The 19795-nt window shown below is 44.1% G+C and overlaps 1 protein-coding gene across 1 annotated transcript; it reads left to right on the forward strand.

The window, feature by feature from the left end:
• The first annotated feature begins 1730 nt into the window (after nt 1-1730).
• Nucleotides 1731-3845, forward strand: slitrk1 (SLIT and NTRK like family member 1). The gene has a single exon (XM_076095090.1). The coding sequence runs from the start codon at nt 1731-1733 to the stop codon at nt 3843-3845; it is 2115 nt and encodes a 704-aa protein (XP_075951205.1).
• Nucleotides 3846-19795: the final 15950 nt, after the last annotated feature.

Below are 19795 nucleotides of genomic sequence, written 5' to 3' on the forward strand. Positions count from 1 at the left end.
GAGCCAACAGGTAGGCAGACTGGTTGACAAGCAACAGCAAAAACAGCAGACAAGCGGGCAGGCGGGCGTGTAGGGAGAAATCATAACCAGTCAATGGACCATAATGGGAATGCTTTACAGCCGTATGTAGGTGGTCCTAATGATGTTTTGCTTATTGCAAGCACTGCTGATGCTTTGCTGAAATCTCATGACTCCCCTAGATTGGTCTCTTATTGCACTTGTGTGTCGTTTCCTCTCTGCAAAAACAAAAAATGTCAGAGAGAGAGAGAGAGAGAGCATTTTTAACTTAGCATCCCATTTTCTGCCCTGCTCTTAATTCCAACTGAGCACTGCAGGAGGAGGAGGAGGGTATAACTACCTCAACTGTCCTATGCTTCAGCTGACACTCTTAAACAATAGTATAATACAAATCAATAGGAGATGAGATTGTGTTCAAACCACTTCCATTGTACTTGTCTTCTTGCAGTTGTAGATCTATTTTTGCAAAGGACTTCATATTTAAAAAAAAAAAAGAAAAAAAAAAAAAAAACGTCACGCACACATGCGCATATAGGGTGCCCAACTGACGCATCGTTTGTTGTATAGTCAACTGTTATTTTTTGCTGGAGTGAGGCATGCCTGTAGCGGATTATTGTTTTTACCGCATTCAACAGTGTTTCTGAAGCAAGGGGCGAAAGTCGGGTCTGGAACAGTGGAGGCTCACATATGGAGGGGGATCCGCTAAAGTAAAGCCGTTTATCTTTTAAGAACAGGGGGGGGGGGGGGGGGAGGTAGAGATTCAAGGCACTGAACTGAGATATCACGAGCCTAATGAGAATTCTCACCAGTGTTTGCGACGATGCCGACTTGGACACTTTCACTATGGAGCTGCAAGCTGAGTAAAAACACGATTTAACAGGAGTCTAGTTATTTGGCTGAGACCTTTTTTTGCGCCTCTGGAAGGGAAATAACCGAAACATCGAACGCTATAAAGTGTGATTTTAAACAAACAAACCAAAAATTCTCGCCCCTATATGCGGATTGATTTTTTTTTTTGCTGCTCTCTCTTCTCAGCATTCCCTCAGTCAGTCGACGGATTTTTGCCATTACAGCTCAGTGGAGGGTCAGATTATTCTTAGAGCACCGTAGGATGAACACTGTCTCCGCGTTCCTTCTTTTGTGATTCCCAGATCGCCACACAAAAAGGAGGGGGGGGGGGGGGGAGAAACGAGCGAGGCAAGACGCCGAAGGATGTGAGGGGGGATGCGGGTGTTTTGCAGCGGTGGGATCGCCTCTACAGCTCCAGCGCAGGGTGTGAATTCAGTACCAGGGGAGAGTGAACAGCTCCTGACGCCGCAACACGCAGCACGACCGGAGGAGGAAAAGGCACGGATTTATTCATCGTTTTCTAGCCAAGGTCAGTCTTAAAACGAACTGAAAACTGCAAAAAAAAAAAAAAAAAAAATGTGCTGGACTCTACTGTCGCTCGCCGTTTTTGATTTTCATCATAAACACGCGGAGGCTCCGAGGATTCAGTCGATGTGAAAGAGACGTTAATGTGGTCATTTTCAAACTGGAAGTCTGGACACAAGTGCAGGTTAGACGCAGCATGGATCTGTTATAAAAAGACTGCCTTATCTTCCCCCTAAATGTCTATATCTCCCCCATTTTTTTTCTTTCTTCTTATCGATGTAGACTGAATTCGCAGCTCGTATGTCTTGGAACCGGGCATGAATTGTCTACGTTGAAAAATGCTGCTTTGGATTGTTCTGCTGAATGCGGCTCTTTGTGTTGCAAGTGGAAATGTTACAAGGGACGTTTGTAAGGAGAAGATATGCTCGTGCAACGATGTAGAGGGAGATCTGCACATAGACTGCGAAAAAAGGAGCTTCACCACTCTGCAGCATTTGACTGGCCCGAGCTCGCAGTTCTACCACTTGCTGTTGCACGGGAATTCTCTATCCAGGCTATTCCCCAATGAGTTCGCCAACTTTTACAATGCCGTAAGCCTGCATTTGGAAAACAATGGCTTGCACGACATTGTCCCCGGCGCCTTCCTGGGACTGCAGCTGGTGAAGAGGCTGCACATCAATAACAATAAGATACGATCGTTCAGGAAGAGTACATTTCTGGGGTTAGACGACTTGGAATATCTCCAAGCTGATTTTAATCTCTTGAGGGATATTGACCCCGCCGTTTTCAGGGACTTGAATAAACTTGAAGTGTTAATCCTTAACGACAACCTCATCAGTGCGCTACATATAAACGTGTTTCAACATGTGCCCATTACGCATCTCGACCTGCGGGGGAACCGAATCAAAACGTTGCCTTATGAGGGGATCCTGGAACAAATACCGGGCATTGCGGAGGTTTTGTTGGAGGACAACCCGTGGGACTGTAACTGCGACCTGGTTTCTCTGAAGGAATGGCTGGAGAACATACCGCATAACGCGCTCATTGGGAGGGTGATATGCGAGGCTCCCACCAGGCTGCAAGGCAGCGACTTGAACGAGACGACGGAGGCGGATATGTGCCCTTCACAGAGCGGCGGCGTGGACACCAGCCTGGTCGCCCCTCCCACCCAGGAGGAGGCCTCCGAGACCGCGGCCCGTGACCCGCGTCCCACACCTTACAAGCCCAGCAGAGACACCAGCGGGCCCCCGACGCCTGGCGGCCACGGACCCAAGAGCCGCTCCAAGTCTCGTGAGAACTGGCAGCTGAAGACGAGGCCCACTCCGGTGCTGACAGGTATGAACGGGGACAGAGAGCAGCTGCACAACGTGACGTGCCCCCAGCCGTGCAACTGCAAGCTGGTTGGCTCCAGACAGGGGCTGGGGGTCAATTGCGAGGGCAAAAAGATCGAGAGTTTATCCAACCTCAAACCTAAACCCTTGGCCGCGCACGAATTGAACATGAGAGACAACAACATACACGCAGTGAAAAAGAACCAGCTGCTCGGCTACTCCAGCCTCAACCTGCTGGATCTGGGCGGGAACAACATCAAGATGATTGACAACAGCACTTTCCAAAACCAGAGCGAGCTGAGGTGGCTGTATATGGATAAGAACTATCTGGATACGCTGGTAGCAGAGATGTTTGTGGGCCTTGTGAATCTGGAATACCTCAGTTTGGAATACAACGACATCCAGCTGATAGTGGCGGGTGCATTCAGCCCCATGCCGAACCTGAGGGTTCTGTTCCTCAACAACAACTTGCTGAAATCTTTACCCGTGGATGCTTTCCTTGGGATTTCTTTATCCAAAATCAGTCTGCATAATAATTATTTCCCCTACCTCCCCGTGGTTGGAGTGTTAGACCAGCTCAATTCAATCATACAGATCGATTTGCACGGGAACCCGTGGGATTGCTCGTGCAACATCGTGCCCTTCAAGCAGTGGACGGAGAAGCTCGGGACCGATGTGATCGTGAGCGATCTCAAGTGCGAGTCGCCCGAAGAGTTTTGGAAGCAAGATTTCCGCTACGTCCGGAACGACCTCATGTGCCCCAAACTCTACGACAAAGTCTCGCCCACCCCGCCGGCCAAAAACAGCACCTTCACCCTGGACTCGGGGACGCGCTCGAACTCTTACTTGGAGCCGAACAGAGTCTCCATTTCAGTGCTCGTCCCCGGGTTGCTGCTGGTGTTTGTCACGTCCGCGTTCACCGTCGTGGGGATGCTTGTGTTTATCTTGCGGAATCGAAAGCGATCAAAGCGGAGGGAGGGGAACTCGTCCGCCTCGGAGATCAATTCCTTACAGACAGTGTGCGACTCGTCTTATTGGCACAGCGGGCCTTATCACGCAGACGGGGGCGCGCACCGGGGCTTCGACTGCAGCACGCACCTCTCCACAACAAACGACGCGTAATGGGACTCGGCCTGTGGTCTAGTACAATAAACCCGCACCAGACTGGATTACAAACAGTCACACAGACAGACTGACGCACATAAGTGACTGAAACGGCCAGAAATCAAACCGCTTTTGTTCGTCAGAGGCGAACACAGACTTGTTTATGTCTTGTTTTCTCCAGTTGAACCAAGTAAGTCAGTCTGCTGCTGCACAGGCCCCACTCTGTAATATATGTATATGCCAAGCCACCCTGGCTTAAAACCCCTCCCTCCCTCCCTCCTCCCAGTTCTGCTATTTGCCGCAATCGGACTACGGATCTGTATGAGACAGAAAAGAGGGAGAAAAAAGGAGCGAGGGAGAGGGCGTGTGTGTGTGTGTGTGTGTGAGAGAGAAAGAGAGATGGAGAGACCGAGGACCCAGGGAATGGTGCACGAACGCATGAATGTAAATGTAAATACTCGGACCGATGTATCATAATCTGCATGATGATATTTCGCATGGTTTCAACACACACACGACGGCGAGGAACCATAACCACCATAACCAACAAAGAAGCAAACTCGACCCTTTCATGTTATATCAATATGACGACAATATATAGATATTAAGAATTATATATGACTATTACAAAGTGCCATTTCTCTATTTTTTGTGAACCTGCAGTTAGGATTTGTATTTGTTGTTTTAAACTTGTTTGGAGAAAAGAGAAGAAAAAAAAAATCAATAAGGGATAATGATGACTACCGGAAAGGAGTGATGGAAGTGAAGCTGTCAGTGCATGTTCTTTTCTGTTTGTTATCATTTGATTGTCGATAAATATTGGGGTTATTTATACCGTACTAGATGGTGCAGATTAAATCCATGTCTGCGCAGTCATCATCTCCTTTATGAATGTAAACTGTGTTATTTTATGGTGTGCCAATTGTTGACTTTCAGATATTCAGACATGCAGATGAGCATGACCAATTAACGTCACTCAGATGCTTATGCTGCAGAGTTAATGTAGCTAAAATAACAGTTCTGTGGTTTTGTGTGTCAATGAATATAGCCTGCTTTGGGTGAGAGGAAGACAAAAAAAACAACAAAGTCATTTAAATGGGGGGTTTCTACCATCATATTTTTTCAACAACTGAGCAAAGAAGTGTTTTCAATTGAGCTATGTAGGTATAATTCGATCTATGTATACAGCGCAGGTAGACTGATATAGAATAGAATGCTTTTTTTAATGTCAGAAAAAGAAGTATTCCTCCACATGAAAAGCTTATGCGGCTATGATTCACCTTCATCCTATTGTGAGCTTTTGTAAAGCCATCTAATCTTGTCCAAATAAGAGAACTGAAACTCACTGTATTTACTACAAAATGTGCTTGAAACCGGCTGTTTTGGGACAGGGGGGAGAGGTCCCTGCTTTCTAACAAACTGGGGCCATGCTATGGAGAGAACTCAGCATGTGGCCCGGTCCATCGAGACACAGGAGTGGGTCTTCTTCATTGAGGGGATTCAAAAAAAAAAAGACAAAAAATGCGCGCACACACACGCAGAAGGAATTTAATAATGCAAGATGCCTTTTTCAATTCAGCATTTTGAACTTGAGATAGTCTTCTCCGGGGGTCGCATGGTTTTTGTGGGCTCATGAAAACAATGCCATGACTGAATACCTGTTTTGCAGAGCTCAGCTGTCAGGTCTAATGCTTAGCCTAGACTGCTTAAACTGAGCGTGGATTTGGAAGAGAACAACAAACAAACTAAAACTAAAACTAATTTAACCATTGGGGTTCCAGTATTCAACAAATTCTCAATTCTTTAACTTCTCTGCAGTTTCTAAAACAGATGCAAGGAATGCACATGTTTTTCTCATTTATTTGTAATTATAATGTACTATTCCAGTGCTGGTGACATCTTTTCACTTTCCAATTGACAACAATCCTAAAATGCCATGGCCATGATGAGAGTGTACAGAGTTAATGCGAGGTAGGCTTCCACCCCCCAACTCCCCCTGACCCTCCCCCTCTCCTCCCCCCCCCCCCCCCCCCCCCCCCCCCCCCAGCTAGTAGGCCTGCAGTATCTCCCCCAGTATACAGACTAGCGCTGTCCATGGTGCTGAATCACTTCCCCTGCTTTCTTTGTCTGCCTGCCCCGCACTTGTGTGTTTGTGTGAGGACAAATGGAGAGAGAGAGAGAGAGAGAGAGAGAGAGAGAGAGAGAGAGAGAGAGAGAGAGAGAGAGAGAGAGAATTTGCATGTATGTGTATTCGCCCTTACTTCCCCCCGCTGTCACCCCTCCCTCTTCCCATTACCACCATGTAACCATGCGCAGCTTGACCTTGGGGACTAACATCTCAGCAGATCTTTGACAAACACTCATCATCATCATCATCGTCACCTCCCTGCATTTCGGTCCAGTCACCTTGCTTCCCCCCTCAACTCCCATTCCACTGCTTCCCTGTCCAATCACAATGGGTGGTGGTGGTGGTGGTGGCGGCGGCGGGGGTTTGGGGTAAACTATGTGTCTCTTCTGTGGAGTATTACTGTGCCACAGCCCACTGATGATTTGTCATAATTTTCAAACGCTGTGTTTCAAAGTTACATTTATATGCTTTGCAATATTTGACCTGCTTCTATTTTGTTAAATAAAGTGTGGTTGAGGTTGAGTAAAACAACAATGTTTGTGCCTTTAGGAATTTTCATTGGATTTGACTGAGTTGGCATGTGACAGGTTTGATTTATCATCTGTTCATATCGCTTTGCATACTGATGGGTTTATACTTATAATTAGTTCAAGTACACTGCCATACGTCTTTCTTCTTCAATGTGGAAAACATTTCAAAATCAGGTCAAATTTATGTTATCTCATTCCTGTGCACTATAGTGGTGGGTTTTTATATTGTATTAGACTATCATATTTTCATATCCTATTATTTGTAGACTTTTCTATCAGGTTTCTTAGATGCTAGTTTTTGTGGTACCCTGAGGAGAAAATGACACATTTAGACTGAAGTGCTGGCGGTATTATCATAAAAGGCCCGACACTACAACATGAATGTGGATTTATTATTTCCTTTTTGGGGGAGGTAAACTCCAAATCAAAGATGGCGGGCGTCTGAGGATCCAAAATATTTCACAATAATTTCAATCGGTGTATAAAAGGTAAAAAAATGTATGAATGTTTGAATGAGCAGAGCATTAATGCATTGTCATACTGCTCTGGGTTTAATACTACTGCTGTTTTCACATATTTTACATTTAATGGAAAAAACAACAAATGCCATAAGTTGTGCAGCAGAGTGGTATACATTCCATTATATCAGATAATAGATCTTCAAAGCATTACATTTCCTGTGTTAGAAACCATTAGAGATTGGTTTCTGTCAGTCGCTCCTGTGCTGTAGTTCCGCGTGACTCTGTGTCTAACAGTAGGACCCATTCATTAATGCGATGGATAATAGCTGTTGGAACCACAGCGAAGAGGAGTAGCCTCTTTTGCACGCTGGGCACACAGCATTCCAACACTGCTGTGGCCCAGCAGGCCTGCCGTAGCTTGTGCGATAGTGCCCCCGAGGAGCTGGCAGTTGATGCAACACTTCCAGCAGGGATAACATCATCTGCACACCTCGTACTCTCAGCTTCAGTGTAAGTCTCAATGGTCCTGCTTTGCTTTAATCCGGAGGGTATGGGAAATAGTTAGTGTTGAAAGCTGGGCTTTTTTTGCTTCTCTTTTTCTCTGCAAAAACAAAAAAAAGTGTTCCTGTGGCTGGTTAGTCATCAGTTGGAATTGCCATTAGAACTCTAACACCCACTACTAACCTTATGTCTTGATTTTGTGCTACCTCAGGCACATCTACATTCTTTTTTGGATTGCATTTGATTTTTTAGATTTTGTATGTTGTAACTTTGAGAACTCTCTTAAAAATGACCTTCCCGTATCACCAAAACTGCATTGTGAAGTACATTTCAAGGGAAATGTATTTTTTTGCTTTTGAAGTATCACCCAGGAGACTGCTGCTTAAGTACTGTTGTTGCCTAAACATGACCAAGTATGTGTTACATTTTTGTTTAATTTTGTTACAATTTACAATGTTGACCGTGTGTTTCAAACCGTTTAAAACAGCGACCATAGTCTGGGAGAAAATACTTTTCCCTCTAAATGCAATTTAGAGTGCAAATTAGCCATATGGGAACACACTTTTACAGGAGCAAGGTTGGGCCACAATATCCTAAGTTGAGCTAAGCATTGGAAACAAATAACTTTGCAAATGACGCAATCTGTCATTCAGCATATTCATATCTTGCTTGTGTCTCAGATTCAGTACAGTTAAGCGCTTCAAATGGAGGGTGCATGGTGATGGGGAAATCAATCCAAAACATCAGTCTTTCCCTTTAATTAGCGCTAAAGCGTCAGTGGCTAGCTTTTATCGGACTCCCTTGGGTCAGATTCAGAGTGTCTGCTCATGTTTAGGTTTTGTAAAAATCCCTAAAAGCTTTTCAGCATGGGCATTAGCCTTTGATGTTAGCTTTGATGAAAGTCCCATGTGTTGCACTGAAGAGTTGCCAGTAGTCCGGCACTTCCGGACTCTGCAGCCACTGCAACCCTTGCAGCTGGTTCTAGCCCATGGCTGTGTGTAGTAGTGATTATCAGGCCTCATCTCCAAGGATTTCTTGGTGTTACTCCCAGATGTTATTCTTAGCCCATCCTATGCAAAGCACTTGGCCTATACGTCTCAGTGGTTGGGTTTTATTAATGGTTATGTTCCTTGTGAGCCACAACAGTTACTGTATGGAATACCCTCCATTCTTTAATGCTGGTCTTGGAATCAGCGCCACTGCCTGAGTTTGGTAGAAGCTTGAATGGAGTGTTTTACATGACAGGAAACACAGGAGGCAGTAGCTTGTGTAATCATTGGGCTTGTTAATATAACCTTTTAATATGCATATCTTAAAACACGTCTGCAGTGCAATTACTTCCACAAAGGGAAATCTTTAAGTCAAAATGTGTTTGTGCTGCCTGGAGTTTTTCCTGCTGTACCTTTTCAATACAATCACTGTAAGTCATACTTAGAGTGGCTAATCTGTCTTATTGTTGTATATTTGGCTCCATGACAACTGAACAAGGGCTGGAGTAGGATGGAGGTTTTGAGCACAGCCTGGCTTGCAACAAAGGCGCAATACATGAAATAGGTCGAGTCAAAATCGCATACTTTTGAAGCAGCTCTAGGAGTTAAAACGTCGGCAGATAAATCAATCAAAACAAATCTTGTGTTCAAATATTTCAAACCTTACTCATATTCCCATGTCTGCCAGACAGACTGTAGAGCAATCATCCAGAGTAATTAAAAGGATCTCAACTCAAAATTGACCTGGATCGGGTGTCAACCCACAGCCCACTGACCCACGTCAAACCACCAAGCGAGGCCTTTAATCAAGATGAGTGAATGGCCTACTGAGTGTTTCCTCCAGGTCTTGGTAATCCTCTTCTCCCAGCCCCCACTTATCGATTATCTCATTGATTTCATTTAGCAGCCACGCGGGTTCCCCATCCCTCACTGGCATTTCGGGCTTTATGTGGCTCCACTTGATCTGATTACACCTGCTCAAAGGAGAGCTACAGCCGCCGCGATACCAAATGGAGTTTGTTTGGGGTCGTAAAGTTAGGATGTGGAGATTTGTTCAGGGGAAGAAAGCTGCACCGGACTATCTAACGGACTCTGAACTTTAATAAACGACACACTGCGCGTATAAGTGGGTGGATGAATGGTCACGCACATACTCTACATCTTGACACCAACGCTGAACCCAAGGAAACCTGGCGTCAATGCTTTTTTACAATTATCTGGCTGGTTTGAGAACAGCTTGTAACGGTGTAGCTCTGGAAAGAAACACTGAAACATAGATTTAGCCCTTGTGTTTTGTGGACGTTGGCTTTCTACCATATATTCCCTGCAAAACCATCCCAGGATGCAATGCATCGAGGTTTTAATTCACCGGAGATCCTTCTTTGTTCTAATAAAAGGAAGGTTACAAGACGAAAGCCGTTATTTATCCTTTTATACAGCGTCTCAGAGGTGTCAAGATTCAATACTTTATTGCCATTTTTTACATAGATAGGAATTTGGTTTGGTGCCACATTGTCTTCTGATCAAAATGAAAACAATGCAACCCCTGATGATTGGGATAAATGCTCACGGAACAGCAAATATCAGTATTTATTAGAAACATTTGCCAATGAGGAATCAAACTAGATATGAAAGATAAAAAAATTGAATTAAAAAAAGGAAACGGCTCAATTTTGAACTGAAATCTAACTAAATATTGTTGAAGTTTTGTTGCCTTGGAATGTTGAGTTTTCTCAGCTATTTCTTTGTCATATTTTATGCAAAAAAAAAAAGTGGTCCATTTTACTGGAGGGATGAGTCTCATTCTTTGCAATGGGTATGTGCACATAACCGTTTCCTGTCTGAACTAATTCCAAGTTGCATGAATTGCAAAGTAGCGCAATTACACTTGACAGACATGGCGGAGCCTTTGGTACCAAAGCGGTGTCATTTCAAGGACACTACTTTGCCTTTGTTTCAATGAGTCATTTGTTTTCCAAAAGGAGCATAATGAAGTGTCTTGGAATAACCTTTCAGACATGCTAATTACAGTAAGCCTGATTAATCCTACCAGACACCTAAATGCATCATTTCCAAAACAAGATACCACACACTTCACTTTTCCTTTCCTTCAGATTTGCATGCTCGGTGGCGTCAGCTCCTTGGAGCTTCGAACTCCACTTTAAAGAAACATCAACCCCCGAAGCGGAACGAAAACATGAAATATGAAGCGCATTTGCATCGCCACATACTGCGCAGGGAGAGCTTCACTACCATTGAGCAGGCCCATGGCAGGCTTTGAAATGTTAATGCTCAGTGTCGGCACTGTGACATATGTTGACCGGTGTCCATATGTGCACAGCATCATGGGCAGGTGACTCTCGCACACAAGTTGTTAAAGTCCCAGTGAAACAGAAGTGAGCGTCTTTAGCTTGTGTACTGTGACTATTCGCATTTGATTGGACCGCTAAAAAGTGGGCGGGCATAGAATGTAGAACTGTGGCTCCACACACAGCTCCCACGTTGCTAAAAGTTGCAGATTATAGATGGATTTCATGATATTACACATAAACATAAACAGGGCCTTAGAAACAGAATAGTAAATGAAATCTTCTGTTCAAGGTGGGTTTTTCTGCATGAAAAGCTGAATGTGCAAGGTTGCTGCGGAAGAAAAGTCGTCCTTATTTTATTAGTTTTTACCTCTTACTACATTGTTTGCCCTCCCTCAGAATCACAGCGTGACATTTAAACGGGTATGTTTTGAGTTTTCACTCCTTTGTCACCTGGCAAATCGATAGGCTCTCTTGAAGACGGGGTTGGGGGAGGAATTGACTTCCTTCACACCTACTCTATTTAGCCTGACAGTTTGTGGCAGCCCGCAACAAACACATCACAAAAAGAGGGAGAGGAAAAAAAAAACAACCACTGACATTGCGAAGCTTTCCACATGTGTCTCCATTCCTCTTTGTTATCGGTAGATATTGTTTTGTTTCTCTGCGTGCGTTTGTGACAAAAATGTGTGACAAGACTTTGCTTCCTCCGGTTGCTGCCACTGCTCTTCAAGAAAAGTTCTGCATTCCCATCTTCTTATTGCCTGAAGGAGTTTTTTTTTTTTTTTTTTAAACAAGAGCATCTTCTTTCTCTCGTCTTTTTTATATTTAGTTTGAGAGAGAATGTTGAGTTGTTGCTTGGCAGCTCAGGCTATGAAGCGCCGGTATTGTGCTCATGTATGGGGGGGATAAGGGAATAAAGGTTTTGTTGCAGCCCACCATGTGACGAGAAACTGAGCAACAGTTTTGGAAAATGCTAATCTATGGTTTGATGTGGTGGATTTTATTTCATGGCTATTTCTGGCTGCCAGCTGCTTTTTCGACCCTTTTGGCTGTTGAATAACATTTAACAGATTTCTTTTTACTTTTTTAAATGTTCCTCACCAGATGTAATAGACATGGTACAAATGTTACCCTTGACGTCAAACCCCCCCGGTGCACAAACCCACACATAAAAGACAAACGTATAAAACCTCTCTCTCTCTCTCTCTCTCTCACGCACAAACACCGATGCACAATATCCAAATACAAATGCATGCTGGATAAATGTTGTCCTTAACCTGGCGTACTACAACCGCTCAGCAAATGCCAGCTGGGTCAACAGATGCCCTTGGCATTCTAGCCCGCTCTTGCACAAAGAACACTGGAGCTGCCGCCTCATCTACGAGCACAACAAACATGCGCGCGAGCACACATGCGTGACCACATGCCTGCACGTTGGTGAGCGCTATAGTGCAGCAGTCTACAAGCAGATTATGAGTTTTTTTTTTATCTTGCTTTGTGTTTCGTGCACTGGAATTGCAACAAGCAAAGAGGTGGCAGGTCAACGTCAGTGTATTTTGGGACGTGGCTCTGCTGCGGATAAATCTCCTGATTTAAAAGAGAGCAAAAAAAAAATAGAAAAAACGAATTACACTGTATGAAACCAATGCTGTAATTGCAAAACCTAACATGAGAACAGTGGCGGGATATTACTGTTTACAGGCAAAAGTCACTAAGCTATCAAAATGTACACTTTACAGAATCAAAGATTACAATACCCCATTTTTAGATAGACAAAAGCACTATTTGTGAAACTATAAAATTGAGGTTTTACGGGTTTGAAAGACACAAGACCACAAAGCTCAGCTGGAAAATGGCTGTGCATACTTCAAACATCAAAACATTGTCTTTTCATTCTTTTTGTATATTTGTTATTGCGGATGGAGATTGGTTTCTCCATGATGACAAGACAAAAACACTTTGTCCCTGTTCTCCCTATCAACGTCTTCCTTGTTTTGAGTCATTCTTAGTTTTGGAAGCTCTCCAAAAAGACAGCTACAAGGCAGTAGTGGTAAAACAACTCCACTATGGGATGAGACGCCACTTCTGACTCATATCATCAGAAGCCAGCAGTGGGAAGAAAACCGCATATAAAGGCTGGTGACTATGAGAGAGCCAATTTCTAACGTTTGATGTTGCTTCCCACCCTCTGGTCAGCTTCTTCTTCTTCTTCTTTTTTAGGTGTTTGCAAGGTGGCATTGGTAGCGCTAAGTGCCAAATGTGGTGCTGAAGGGAGAGTGGGAGGTTCTTTTGATGAAGGGCACGGCTAAATCTTGAATGAACCTGCAATTAAAAAGGGCAGGGTATGGAGAAGAAATCAGGCACAGCAACTTTAAAACGTTGCGATAAAAGATTCTTCTCCTATAAAACAATTTTTTTTCTTGGCTTATTACACTCTAAAAGAGTATATTGTCATGATTCTGAAAACAAACTGCAGTATCTTATTCCCAAGTTAGTCTGTTCTCCATTTACATTGTTGATACAGTTCCGTCATGTCTGACATGAGCTGTGGTTAGCGGTCTGGCGAGCTGAGCCAGCCAGTGATTGTGTTTAACAAATACGAGCAATAGGAGAAGGCCAGTGGGAATAGCTGTCTCCAGTTCTGAGTGAGACACAGGAAGGCCTGGAGGGGTGGCAGTGGTGAGTTGATTGTATTCATTGATGGAGGAAGGGGAGAATGATTGGGAGAGAGAGCAAGGTTAAAACAAACCAATCTACAAGTGATTTTCAAAGCACTTCATACTGTATATCAAACCGGCGTTGCTACCATATTTTTTATTCCAACCCTGCAGTGGCAGGAAGTGGGAAGTAATATCATATAGGAGGCAGAGGGGAGCATCTGCTCGGCTCCGGGAGTCGGAATACATCTAAGACTGAATTAAGTGTATCTGTCTGTGAGAAACGTATAGAATCAAAGCAGATTTGATAGCTTAAAGAAACTGGATTTGTTTCTGGCTCCTTCCTTTCTACTCCATTGACATTAACATACTAGGGGGGGTTAATACACATCAGGTTAATACACATTGAAAAGCTTTTAACTGCATCTGGTCTTCATCATAGTGAGTTCTTTTTTTTATTGATTTAAATCGTGATAGCAGTGGTAGAACAGCAAAGCTAACAGGAAAACAGGGGATCAATCAATGACAGCATTACCATTTTCAAAAACAAGAAACTGGAAACTATTTTAAATTGAGAATTCCCAATATATGTCCATCGCCAACTTAATTTAGTTAAAATAAATAACACTTGTTGAAACTCTACACTCTAAAATGAATACATTTAGACAGCAAAAAGGACACATCTTGTCTTTGCAGCATACAGTATAGGAGCTTCAGGGCTGACTCACTGTGGATGCTCGCCGCAATATTCCCCGAGATGGACAGCAGGTTGGGTGCTGATTACTCTGGAGCATATCTTCTGTCCCATGTCCTCTCCCCAGAGAAAGAAAATAAAAAAGGGAGCGAGAGAGAGAGAGAGAGAGAGAGAGAGAGCAAGCCAATCTATAACCTGTCACTGTCTCTCCCTTGATGGCTGGATGATGGATGACTGCATCTTCTCTAACGATACCAAAACACTCCCTGTGTGGGAGGCCTTTTGCACGGGGGCAAGGTAAGAACTTTGTGTGTGTCCGTGTTTGTGTGAGCAATAGCCGTCTCAATCTATAACACTTTAACTGACAGCTGACATTGTGCCCTTACATGTATGATGTGGCGCTTTCTATTTATAAATGCATCAGGCGGAAAGACAGAAATCCAAGGGAACTAGTGTTCTTTTTCTCGACAGTTTTCCCTCGTTTCACCCAGAGTGTTGTAGCCGCTCTACACACCCCAAACTATTGCGGCACTCACAAGCCTTACAAATGATCCGTCTCAGTCTGTGTGATCGCCACAATATCCACACTCGCTGATGCGACGCATTTCAAATCAGAAAATCACCCCACAAAAATCAGAGATGATGAAAGCCTTCAGCGCTGCACGGTTGGCAGGGAAGATGGAGGGGAGGGGAGGGGAGAGCTGCTGCCTCCCACTCATTCTCTTGTTCAGTCTGTGGGGCCTCTAGCCTTTGCCTTTTTCTCCTTCCCTTCCTGTATTCATTTTTGACTCTCTTCCTCGCTCTGTTGCTTTTCCTCTCTCAACATTTTCTCTCTTCCTCTCTCACCCACTCTCCATGCCTCCTCTATCCAGTTCTTGGCCTCTCCCAGGGGTTTAATTTATGGTTGTGGAGCTACAAAAGCATAGGGATGACAACCCACGCTCTCCGCTGCCTTGCTAGCTTGCTGGCTGGTTGGCTCACTGACTGGCTGGGTGTGCAGAATGGTTGTGGCTCTAAACAAATCTTTTTCTTCCCTCCCTTTTCCCAGCCTCTGTATTGTTGTACAGGTGCTTGTATGCCTCTTATAATGGTTGTATTAAATAGTTGTTCTGGAATAGCTATACGGGTGAATGGTTATAATGTGAACTACCCACATTTGCATTTAGAGTATTTCCAATTAGCTTAATAATAACCTCTGTCCAGTTGATTGCAAGATGTAGGAAAGAGGCACATACTCCAACACTGGACATGTGGAGAGAACAGCTGACGGACATTGTAGCATGAGAAAAGATGAAACAACAATGGGACGGCTTTAGTTGATATGTATCTGGAGCGAGCAACCTAGGATCTGATGGTTTGGTGCAGTACATCTGTAATCTAATGCCCACCATGTGATTAGAACCAAACAACTGTCTTTCTTAGATCTATGTCTGATTGTCAAGCTACTGGATTAGCCCCCTTTACAAAAGGAAGCATACGTTATATATATATATACAGTATATGCAATTATTTGAAGATGGCAGATTGGCAAATCTGGCTCATAATCTTGAGATTGTTCTTGGCTGAGCTGCCCAGCCCTGGAGTCTCATGTGAAAGTGGAGCTGCCAAGTGACGGACGCCACGGGTGGGTGTGTCCTCCTTTTATTTGTCTCTCGCTTGATGAAAACAACACAGGCAAGGACACCCTGGTGAAAATGAATTGGAACGAGTGCAGGTCTCAGCAAAGCCTCGAGCCCAGGGCCTGGACTGATCGAGGGGACTCCCGCCTACGTTTGCTCGGACCGTCATCATTTCATACAGTCGGTCACACATCCCACCGCCAGATGTATTATGTAAACGGTGGTGGGTGTGCTGTAAGCCGTATGAGCCTCATTCATGAATGAGCACTTTATTATGCATGACCTGAGAGAAATGGAGTGATCTGTCAAACACTGAGAGAGGATGTCAACAGAAATAACATGTGACAGAACAGAACCGTGGTGAAAATAAAAACGGGAGTATGTGTTGATTACAGCTGTTGGGAGTTTATCAGTTTTTTTTTATCGTTCAGCCAATTTTAGCCTGGCATCTCTCTTCTTCTAACCATTTGATTCATTTTGATTAAAAGCAACAACCCTCTCCCCATTCGAGAAAATGCTTGAGAGATATTTTCCACGGTGGCCTTTTAGCTGCCTCGTTTTGAAAAGCCCACACGTTACTGAAAAGCCCCGTACTTAAAGATGAAGATGAACTGGACAAGGCGGGGGTTTCAACATTGCCCGCTGCTTGGGTTTGTTTGAAAGCCAGCGCGAGGATGGCAGTTTTAGACCGGACGACGGTGAGGAGCGAAATCTGAATTCAGGATGAGTGTCAGGTTAATATTCTCCTGCTCTCCGCCGCAACTATAATTCATTCTCCAATCGCGGCACGAAAAGAGACATGAAAGCCTTTTCCTTCCCTCTTCTCATCAGTCGATGCTTCGCACGCATCCTCTCGATTACCATCGCTCATCTTTTCTCTTTTGTTTCTCCCCTCGTGTCCCCATTCAATCCATTTTCATTTCCCCCTCAGTTCCCTTTACAGCTGCTTTCATTTCAACCCGATCTCTCAATCTTCCACAAGCCCAATTCTACACCTCGTCTCCGTCTTTTCACCAGCTCTCTGACAAGCACTGTTTCACTTCCTCCACCTGTCTGTCAGCTTTCTCCCCTTTTCTTTCAACCTCCCGTTCTTTATTTTCACTCCGACGGCTCCCTTCCCAGACTGTTTCCTCTTTTATTGGCATATTTTGTCTGTTTCTCTGCCTTTCTTTCGATGTGTCAAATGCACTCTCTGCCCCTCTTTCTCCCTCCATTCTCTCTCCGGACCAATTAACTTCTCCAGCCTGACATCTTTTGCAGCACCACACACTCTGGCCGACTGGACAGTTCAAGTGGTTCAAGGGCGGACACAGACACACAAGATAGATTTAACAATGTGGCCTCGAAACCTATTGGAGTTTTTAAAGTGTGTTTGCAAATCCCCATATCCCTCTGAGCGCTTCGCTGACCCACCAAAGAACCTCATGCCTGCTCCCTGGCAAGGGACCTCATTTATAATAACGCGTTAGGACTCATCTTTCTCCGAGCTCATCCCAGGGTCCCTCCCACAAAAACTGCTTGCTCTTTTAACTCAAAACAATGTAAACAAGCTGTGAGCGTTCTTTATTAGTGTACTGTGCAGTGGAATAATTGCCAAATGAAAAGGTCTGAGTTGAGAAAGGGGCCCTAACACAGCAGAAGTTGTTGTTGGTGGGAGAAAAGAAAAGACTAAAATTCTCTGGGCGTATTACACAACACAGCAGGGTACTGTCACATTTGCGTGCAGCTCATTTCTTTTGCAATACTGGCACTGACACTAAAAAACATCTGTGTGGCAGCCATGCACACAGGCTCCCAACTTTCAAGAGACATTCAAGGCTTTAAAATAACAACCTTGAAAGAATAAATCCCTGCGCATTCACAGTGCGGTAATGTGATCTTAAGAAAGAAATAATGGGTCTTACTTGTAATAATAACAAATAAACCACCTCAAGTGGAGATTATGCAGTAGGCAATAAAACAGTTCTGTTTGTTACAGCTTTTTAATCAAAGAAAAAGGCACCAAAAAAAAAAACAGCAACAGTGTTTGTCTTTCTTATAAACTCGTCACATTGCAGAGAAAACTGTCGTAAGAGCTCCACAAAATAAAAGCACCTGATTGACAGTTCAAGCACTGAAGATCCGTCTGTTCCTGAGCTCGCTCTCCACAGTCAGACGACTACCTGCTGAACACAGATGACAGACGATCTACCCTCCAAAATGTCAAAATCAGCTCACGTTAGCGAGGAGAAGGCCGCGTGTCAATTAGCATCAGCAGATAAAACGAGGTGATTCAGAGACGCTCAATAGATCTTGATTGGGGGTGAAGAGCCAAAGCAGAAAGTGTATTGAAGATGTCACAATGTCAAACAAAAGACGGGTTTGTCAAATTTGAACTGGCATTCTGAATTAAAAAGGGCCGTCGGTGCAATTTATTGTGATAGCCGCCAGTTACAATGGCGCCATTAGCACATTGGGAGATGAGGCGGGAATTTGGTGAGATATGCGTTAGCCCTGTACTCCGCCGCATTAGCTTCAAAATGGTGGTTAAAGTTTTGAGGTTGAAGTCCAGTTGAGGGCGTTTACACCAACAATAGCTGAACAAGCTAGTAAATGTGACGGTTCACAGGAACATTATGTGTTCACAGTGAAACTAAACCACCTGGGAGGCCAAATCATGTATAGTCAGTCAGCGAGACTGGGATAACTGTACGTGTACAAGCCTTGGTTAATAAACCGTGTTACTGTTCAGTAAGTCATTGACTAAAAGAGCTGATCAGAACAGTGTTGGTGTTCTTTGCATGGGATTTGTTGACAATAAGAAAAATAAAGAACATGGCCAGCCACATCCTTTATGGACCATAACTTTAACCTTGTAGTCAGTTTCATCCAGACTGGAGTCGAGCCAAAAACAAAACCCAGATATTGCTCTATCCTAACACTTTCTGACTAACAATGGCCAGAAATTATTTTAGAGCCCTCTGGAAATGTGATGCTGCCGGCCCAAAACAAAGAGACATCAGCAATGGTATTTGTCCAATTCCTAATCCCAGTCACTTGCACTTCCTCAAACATCCAAGCCTCGTACCCAACACCAGAAACATACTGTACAATATCATCGCATTTCGTGCAGAGACAGATTGTCTGCACCAATAACAAACAGCTACTAGAGATCTGGAAAATATCATCCGGAGGCTGGCAAACTTGTAATTCGAAAAGTCAGACTGTGAAGGAAACACCAAAGCTAATCTCTTCCAAATGCCTTGAGTCACGAATGAGTCAAATCTATATTTAGTTTGAGAGTTTTAATTCCAGGCCCTGGTGTGATGTCACATCATCGATTTCTTCTGTCTGCTTTGAGAGGCACGAAAAGCTCCCAGAGCTATTGTTTGTTTGTTTGTTTGTTTACTTTGGGGTTGTTTTTTTTTGCTCCGTCATGATTGAAAAAAAGAAAAGATACATGGGAAGGGTGAAGGAGAGTTGGAGGAAAAAGAGAAGCGCATGATATGGGCGCATCCTTGCGCACACACAAGCCATCAGCCTAATTACTAGCGACAGGGAGGGAGCTAAGGGAAACAGCTACAGCCACGGCCACTTCCACTGTGGTGCACCGTTGGCAAAATGCTCTATTTATGCGTTTCAAAACACACAATCACACATGTATGTATGTTTATACGCATCCGCACACACTCTCACACATGCTGCGCAGGGGGAAAAAAGCACACAAATCAGGCGTGTAGATGCAAACATGTGCAGAGAGACACAGAACGGGAGAAGGAAATTGCACGGTTGGTAGTGCTATCATTTACAGTGATTCAGATCCATGGACAGAACCACATGTGCGGTAATGGAGATAAAACATTTGCTCTCTCTCTCTCTCTTTTCCATGAACACACACACACATTGGAGAGATGCCAGAAGTCCCGGGGCACAGGCCTTCTGAATCCTTTAATTGGATGTGTGTTTTGACCGGCTAATTTCAAGAACAGCACACTGTCTGTCCACCAGAGTCTTTCTATATTCACTTCTATACCACAGAAATGCATCTTTACTGACCGAAGTGACATATTTCTTCTGTCATATCTGTGTGTCCCTCTT

This window comes from Anarhichas minor, unplaced genomic scaffold (genome assembly GCF_050575085.1).
Source record: "Anarhichas minor isolate MPS153535 unplaced genomic scaffold, ASM5057508v1 ptg000018l, whole genome shotgun sequence".
Taxonomy (NCBI): Eukaryota; Metazoa; Chordata; class Actinopteri; order Perciformes; family Anarhichadidae; genus Anarhichas; species Anarhichas minor.

Bases quoted from the DNA above. Each gene is read 5' to 3' on its own strand.
- slitrk1 (XM_076095090.1), top strand. From the start codon at position 1,731: ATGCTGCTTTGGATTGTTCTGCTGAATGCGGCTCTTTGTGTTGCAAGT.